Raw genomic sequence first — 8709 nt, 5'->3', positions numbered from 1 at the left:
TGGCGGGGATGCTGGGGGTCATAGAAGACCCATCCGCATCCACTTGAGAAGTTAGGACTCCTTGTGTTACCGCCAAGGCAGGGGATTCAACAGAGTATTCCCTCTTTCCTGTCTACCCGGAGTGCTTATATGCCTATCCTTCTTGTGACGGCTCGTCCGAACCAGAATTCCTGATGAAGGCTTCTTGGGTGCGCGGAAAGTTCTCTGTGAGATCACTAAGGTCCACCAGTTCAGCGGATCTAAAGAGTGACAAAGGAAGTGCTTAACCGACTCCTCCTCTTCCTCGTCCCTGAAGCTTCTGCAGTAGTCGTTATAGGGAAAGCCAAGCTGCATGTGCGCAGGTCCAGGCAACCTGGTAGGGGGTGCAGGTCCAGCCTGGTATGACCAAAACTAGTCCTGCCTTATTCGCTTCTCGCAGTCTTATTGCCGCCAGTGTGGCTATCTTTACCTTCAACAGTTCCACTGGTAGTAGGTCTAGGATGAAGTCTACGGCGCTGCCATACTCTGCGTCCTCCTGAACCTTTTTCTGAATGAGGAGTTATCCAGGACAGGCCCCCAGGTGACAATTTCATTATATTGGATTGGTCTAATGATAGTCTTATACATGGAGTGTATAATCGCACGTATCAACTAACTATCTTCGGGGACATCCCCCATTTTAATTGCCGCTTTGTTTGCCCTATATGCGATATTGAGCTTCCAGTACAGTTTCCTGTTTAGTGGGATGCCGAGGTATTTCGCACTACCACTTAGGGTTCGAGATTCCCCTAGACGCTTCGAAATCTTAAGATTAGGTATTTCGTACTTCTTAGTAAACAGAACGAGCTGTGTCTTCAAAGGATTAACTGGAAAGCCCGTTTTATGGCAGAATGGAAGGATGTTGTATATTAATCTTGGCGATCATAGTAATCTCGTGTAGGACTGTCTTTGTGGATCGGTCCTTCCTGTAGGCATGCTGTGAGCCTGAGACATCATTTGCGCTAATGGTAAGGTGGATATGGGAACCTCCATTGTCTTAAGAATGAAGGAAGAGAGACTTATAGGTCTATAGTCCTTGGGCGAGATTCCTATTACTTAGGAAGTATTCGAGTGTGACCTGGTATCCCTGGCTACGCATCTCCTGGGTTGTCTCTTTCTCGGAGCAACGTGAGAAGTGGGCGTTGGTAAGAGCCTCAAGGAATTCTTGAGTCTTTGTACAGCCTACGTCGGGGGCCGTATTTGAGAGGATCTTTCTTAGGCGAGAGGCCTCCTGGAAAGGGCTCCTCCTGATGTCTCCTTCATTTTGGTCCAGAAATTAGCCTAGACATCTCCTTTTACAGCTAGTAGTTTGCCTTCGTATGATTGCGTTTTGCTAGCTCAGTGAAGTTTTTGAAATTAACCGTTATTTAAGCGTATCGGTGGTCTGAAATGGAGTGCTTCTCTAGGTCCCTTCAGCTGGTGACTGCGTCAGCCAGGGAGAGTGGTGAGCCAGAGCCAGAGGGTGTGAGTAGCAACCGGACCGGATGGACACCTTCGGCTCGTGAGGACCTCGATCCTGGGATCTTGCTCCCACACCGTTAGGTCGTCCCATAGTGGGCCTCGTTTTGGAAATCGATGCCATCCCGATGCATTCCCTACACCAGCGCAACCCGCTTCCGGATGTTGTCCCTCGGCCATCCCAGCATCTCCTTGGCCTCTCTTTGGCCATTTTTTATAAAAAAAAATTATTAAAACTTTGGTTGAGCACCTCATTAAAAAAATTATTGGAAAAAAAGGTGTAATAAATGATACTTTAAGGAAGTAGATTTAAATAGTTAATTATCTATTAAAAATTTATGTCATAAAAAAAGTTATGACAAAACAAGTATTTTGTTGTTTATTAGTAAGTTTTGCTTAAATAATAGTGCTGTCCCAATGTGATCCTTCTTAACTTTGCAAACAGTCTATAAATCACGATCGGTTGACTATATCATATAGCCATGTAACTGAACGATCCGAAATGGTGTAGCCTTGCAATTTTTTATGATGTTTGGGGCAGTTTCCAATTTTTCTATTACAAAATTGATTTGATGGTGAAATTCTCATAAGGATCGGCCAACTATATGGGATCCGATACATATAAGTTATCACCCGGCACATTCGAGCCCCTCCCTTTGCTCAGCATTATTCGAACCCTTCTACTACGCCCTGAACTCGACCCCAGACTCTTAAACCCGAATCCACAGCATAAGCAATTCCCAATATTCAAGTGCTGTGGGTTCAAGTACATCCGGGTATGTCGCAAGAGTGCAACTAAGTCACAAGTGCGCAACTATGTACGCTGACTAAAATGTTGCGGGAGGGCTGACACAAACTCTTGACACAAAGTGTTACGCTGACTCTTGACACCGGATAGCTGACTCCACACCCGCTGACACCACACACGCCGACACCACACACGCTGACACCACACATAGAGTTGGAGTGGGAGATCGGCTGATTCCGAACTGACGATCGGAGGGTCACAACTCTGCGTGGTCAGTCTTCTCCGGACCTCAGAACCTCAAAGCTGAATCTAAATATTCTTAAACTTACTTTCAAATTGTACCCTTTAAATACTATTTTAATCAACTGCCACATGAATTGTTAGATTAAGGACTGAAGAATAAATTGTATTTACCCAACGAAACATGAACGGAGTTCTAATTATCAGATGATCAATAAAAGAACACCTTAACTTATATAATAATATAGGCTGTACCTAACTGCAAGGGTATATCAATGTCATAGCTTTCCTTTCTTGTTGTATATTAAGGGTTTTTTAAAGTTAGAAGAATGGTACTTTCTATGGGTGACATTAAGGGCTAACTGATCTGATCTACAAAATTTTATAAGGATTCCCCCCGAAGATAGTTTTCCTTGCTTTTTCTTAATGTCAGCTATCAATTGTATATTTAATGTATTATGACTTAGAAAAAAATATTAAACCTCAAATCAAATCTAATCTTACACTACGTCTAAAATAAGGTGAACTTTTTAATGATCGAGCTTCTACTCATATTGGGATGGACCCGGTACGAATCGTTTAATTGCTAATTACACAGGCCAAAAATATCCAATTTTTTTTTCTCTACAAAAAATTGTAACTGCTCTGTCGTCTCTCGGGTGGGAGTTGCCGTCAAACATACGGCGGCGATGGGGCAACCTGCCTCTAAAACACAAGCCAATGTGTATGCGTTTTGTGTTTTATTCTAATGGGGATTACATGTTAGAGTAAGAAAGGGTGATAAAATTACAAAATCTTACCGCAGTTTAACCTCCCACACTCTATGGCATCAACGACAAATTCACCATACGCGCCATTATTTTCTATCCTAGTGTGCCCAATCTGTTCATGAGTGCACAATAACAAAATTCTACTTAAATACTAAATATCGATAATCGATCCGCTACATCCCGACCTCCATGAAGAACTTCTTCACTCAAATCCAAAGCCGCCAACTTTGAAGCGGGGCGCATTATCCAGCGAGTCCGATCTCCATCCATGATCCTAACGCAGGCTCGTCTGACCTCACCATCCGTTCCAGCAAAGGTCTCCTCCACGACGCCTTTCCGCCAGTCTCGACGCGGAACGGCTGGATCGCAAACGAAGACGATGTCTCCTCGTTGAATCGGCTCCTCTCTGCGGCACCACTTCTCTTTCCGTGTCAGCGTGGGTAGGTACTCCAAGACCCACCTCTTCCGACATCCTTGCCACGCGCCACTGCTTCCGCGTAGCTCCTTCCTTGACGAGGCCTCCATCCAGGCCGGGGGTATCCGGTGGGCAAGCTGCTCCCTTGAGGAGATCATTGGGCGTAAGAGGGGCTTCCTGGTCCGCACTCACTGGCTAATGGGTGAGCGGACGAGAATTAACGACATTCTCCGCCTCTATCAGGAAACTCTCCAGGACGTGCTCCTTCGGCGCCACTTCCTTCACTGTGTGGCGTAGCACCCTCTTCACGCACTGCACCATTCGCTCCCAGACTCCACCCTCTGACGGGTTCGCTGGGCAGTGTAAGATCCATTCAATTCCCTTGCTTGACAGCTCCGACTGGATTCTCTCGGGTTCGAAGATCTCCGCAAATCTCTTGGCCTGTCTGTCTACTCCAACGAAGTTCCTGCCATTGTCGCTGCGCAGTCTATGTACAGGCCTTCGACGGCAGATGAAATTCCTGATTGCAAGTATGCAGGAATCAGTCGACAGGTCATGTGCCAGTTCCAGATGAATCGCCCTGGTCGTCAGGCACGTAAACAAGGCCACCGACCATTTCTCTTGGTGCCGAGCAATGGTCACTAGCAGCGGCCCAAAGTAGTCGAGGCCTGTGCTCTTAAACGGCCAGCCATTGGCGTCCAAACGATCATCTGGCAGGGGTCCCATAATTGGCGGCATCGGCTGTGCTCTGTGCAGCTTACACTCGCTGCATCCCAAGATCACACTACGAAGCACTCTCCGCAGTCTCGTAATCCATAACCTGGTTCGGATCTCCGCCATCGTAGCATCCACGTTTTGATGCTTCATCCTCACATGGGCGTTTCGCACAATCATCTCCGTGAGACCATGCCGGTGGAAGAGGATCACTGGCCTCCTGGCGCTGTACGGTATACGGTATAGCGCCGCATCGATCCTGCCATACGCTCGCAGGATTCCATTGCCATCTAGGTATGGCGCCAGTCCACATATGTCGCTTCCTTTAGCGACGTCCAAGCCATTCTCTGCGGCCTGCACCTCATGGGAGAACGCCTCACGTTGTGCTCTACGGAATAACAAAACCTCGGCTGCTTCACACTCAGCTACATTGAGGACGTAGTTCTCCAGCTCATCTCGTTGTCCGCGGCATCGATGCATGAACCTTAGGACCCAGGCCGTAGTCCTCAGCAATCGCCTGTAGCTTGAGAATCTCTCCAGCGATATAAACGGGTCGCTCGCGCCAACAAGCACGAACTCACTCGGCATCTCCTCTTCATCTTCTGCATCGTCTTCTTCATTGGTGGGTGCAGTTCCTGGCCAGCTGCCCGCTGGTCTCCTCAGGAATGCCGGTCCTCTTAACCAGCGTGACTTCTCGCTTAGGTCCACGCTGCGTTGCGTCCGAGTTGCATCATCTGCCACGTTGTCGGCGGATGGTAGCCATCTCCATTGGGCCACCTTCGTTGACTCCAGAATCTCGGCTACTCTGTTCCCTACGAACTGCTTGTAGCGCCTGTGTGTGCTGCTAATCCAACGCAGCACTGTCTTCGAATCCGTCCATAGTACAGTCTCTGCAATGGCCACACTATGGTCCTGTCTGACTGTGTCCTTCAACCTCGTTCCTAGAACTGCTGCCTGCAGCTCCAACAGTGAAATCGTCATCGTTCGCATCGGTGCACACTTCGTCTTTGCGCACACGAACCTCACTTGCACGTCGCCGTCCTCGTACGTGATCCTTCAGTAGACCACTGATGCGAATGCCGACTGACTCGCATCCACAAATACGTGCATCTCGACAGTCTTCACCAGCCCGGATCCAAAGTAGTGACGTGGGCTCCGAAAACGTTCCACTTTCTGCATCTCTTTACGCCAATCCATAAAGGCGTTGTACATCTCAGCCGGTAGTGGTTCATCCCATGAGATCTTCCTTCTCCACACCTCTCACAACAACAACTTCGCTGTTATCATTAGGCAACACAGGAATCCCAAGGGGTCGAACGTTGACATGACCATACTCAAGAATTTCCTTTTTGTGGCAATTCTCTTCCCATCGGACACGACGGGGGCGACTTTGTGGTACTTCACTCGAAACCTGAAGTCGTCCGTGGCTGGCTGTGGCAGCTCCAAAGGTCATCACGCACATCTCGTAGACGTCGGGGTCCCGTTGGTCATTCCCATCTCTCCACAGAAATCGTTGCGCGCATCTATCTTCGGGTCGGATCAGCACCTGGTGAAACATCTCCTTAATGTCGCTGCAGACTCCGACGGCACATACCCTAAAATGGAAGAGGATAGATGCCAAGGCCTTATAGTGTTGCGGCCCCTTGCTCAGCGCAGAATTCAGCGATACTCCTCCAACTCGTGCCGCTGCGTCGAATACTAATCGGATCTTCCCTGGCTTGTTAGGATTCTCCACTCCAAAATGTGGCAAGTACCATGTTCTATCGCTTACCGTAGCGATCTCCTGTCGTTCCAGACGCCGAGCGTATCCCTTGTCGACATAATCATTGACAATCCGTGAATATCCTTGGGCGAACTGCCCATCTCGCTTTATTTTCTTCTCGATGTTGATCAATCTATTGTACGCCATATCATAACGTGGCAGCTCAATGTTATCCGTTTTCCACAATAATCCCGTCTGGTATCGGCGGCCAACTCGCACCGTAGTGTCCTCCAAGATCTTCTGAGCCCTCACGTCGTCGCTGGCTGCGGCCGCTGGCGCCGCCTTCACACCAAAGTTCTCGATCACGAAGTAGTCCTCGACGATCCGTTCCACGTTATCATCCAACGACGTGGCTAGCAGAGAAGACCTCGGTGATGGCGTGTCTCGACGTCCTTCTACAGGCCCAAAAACAACCCATCCTAATTCGGTTGCGGCCGCGTACGGTCCCTCGCTGGCAAACCGTCTCGTTTTCAATGGCAGTCCGAGATGCCCATGGTCCAAACCAATAAGCAGCTTCGGCACTGCATTTTCGTAGGGCTTCATTGGTAACCGAGCGTCCTTGTTCACGCTCCTAACGTCCCTTTTGTGCAGGCTCTGCATCGGCAGACTCAAGTTCGAAATGGCATAAACGTTTCTTAACACATGTCGGGAGGACTTGCCTGCTCCACTAATTTGCAGACGTACCACGTTAGTAGGCTCTCTTGTGGCCCTGCCTCCGAACCATTGAACATTCAGCTGACGACGTACTCCTTGTACGCCTAGCTCTGCAACCAGCTCGTTGTCGACCATCGTCACCGAAGAACCTTCATACCTCCGTATAGCGTCACCGGCAATACACGGAACAGAAGTCGTTCTCGGTCCTCGTCGACACAGCTCAAATTTCTCTCCGGCGTCGCAGAAGCATCCACGGATGAGGCTGCTCCTTCATTTACTCGGACGCCTTCCCTCGGTCCGGCTTCCTGCCGGTTGTAGCTTCTACAATTGCCGCCTCGCTGTGGCGGTCTCCTGAAGCCTTCATTGTTTGCCTCATGAAGAAGACGGTGGTGCTTCCTCCTGCATCCATTCATGGGGCACTCTCCTGACGCAGCGCAGGATCCAGTCATATGCCCGCTTTGCAAGCACATAAAGCATAGGCGATGTCTTCTTGCGAGTCTCCACCTCTCTGTAGGTGTGGCTCCAATAAATCGTTGGCAGTCCCGAACTGCATGTTGTCCAAGGCCTTCACATATTGGACAATTCCTGCGGCCGCTCTCCTGTTGCTCTTCCTGCTCTCGGTCGATGCTGGCATGAAGCAATCGACGCCTTGGCTCCTTTCCATCAATGTCCGCCACCACGCAGACCACATTGGCTAGTTCCGTCAACCACGAACTAAAGTCCACAATAGTCGGATAGGGCCGAATAGTTGCAGCGTGCCTTGCCCAGTCCACTCGTTTGGGAGCTTGGCCACAAGGTCTTCCATCAGCATAGGGTTACCCAGGTGCTGCTCTGCCGTCGCTGACTGTAGGAAAGCCTTGAGGTTGCTGACATGTGTGGCGAATGCGACGAGCTTTCCTAGATTGTGCTTCGTAATTGCAGGCACATCTCGAGCTTGCTGCGTATTAGTTGCTCCGGTCGGCCGTATCTGAAACGCAGCTGCTCCATCGCTGCATTCACATTGCTGGGGTGAATCAACAACGACTTCACCGTCTCACGCGCGTCGTCCTTTAACGCCTTCAGTAGCCTTTGGTTGTTCTCCAAGTCCGTACAACCATACGCTTGCGTCGTTTCCGTAAACGCGCAATAGAAAATGGGCCAGTCCTCTGGCTTCCCTCCGAACGTGGGCAGTTTTTTTTTTTTTTTTTTTTTTTTTTGCGCGGTTCCTACTGTGTACGTACAGCCCACCTCCCGTCCAACCGACCGAGGGACGCTGCCGCGTAACGTACGGCTCGAATCGCGGGAATAGATCCGAGATAGATAATCGAGGATTAGGAGAAAGATATTACGAGGAAAAGTGTTGCACAGATAAGGCGGTTAATATAAGCGATTTAAGATTGTTAGTAGAGCAAAGTGCCATGATGTGGTAGAGACCATTGTAGTCCGAACATAATACCCTGAACGGATCGTGTTGGGCATATGTCGAACTACAATGGCTAAGGAGTAGAGGTCGAAAGTTTCTAGTCCTGCTACTATGAACATGTTAATGATGGTAAGTTGATTAATAAAAGTCTACTACTTAATAAAACTAAGCACACCCATAGCTTTATTAACCATGGTAGATATATGGTCGGTAAATTTAAGTTTCAAATCTAATAGGACACCTAGATCGTTAACCAGAGTTAATCGCTCTAAGGAGTTCCCATAGAAGCTTTTTGCTAAACACCAATTTTGAAGTTTATCCAAATCGGATTGAAGACTGGGCACTAGTGAATTTATACTGAAGACAAAGCTTAACGTCATCAGCGTACATAAGTACAAGTGAATAAGTTAAGGCAAGGGGCAAATCGTTAATAAACAGTGTAAAAAGTAGGGGTCCAAGATGGCTTCCTTGGGGCATCCCAGATGTTGCGCGGACTAAACGCGAGGTAACATCTTTAAAGAAGACACG

At 48.7% G+C, this 8709-nt stretch overlaps 1 protein-coding gene across 1 annotated transcript; it reads right to left on the bottom strand.

The window, feature by feature from the left end:
• Positions 1–3844: 3844 nt before the first annotated feature.
• On the bottom strand, positions 3845–5344 carry LOC123257664. The gene has a single exon (XM_044717487.1). It carries the CDS (start codon positions 5342–5344, stop codon positions 3845–3847), a length of 1500 nt encoding a protein of 499 aa, XP_044573422.1.
• Between the last annotated feature and the right edge of the window lie 3365 nt (positions 5345–8709).

Source organism: Drosophila ananassae, chromosome XR (genome assembly GCF_017639315.1).
Source record: "Drosophila ananassae strain 14024-0371.13 chromosome XR, ASM1763931v2, whole genome shotgun sequence".
Classification (NCBI taxonomy): domain Eukaryota; kingdom Metazoa; phylum Arthropoda; class Insecta; order Diptera; family Drosophilidae; genus Drosophila; species Drosophila ananassae.
This window is presented reverse-complemented; position numbering and strand designations above follow the sequence as displayed.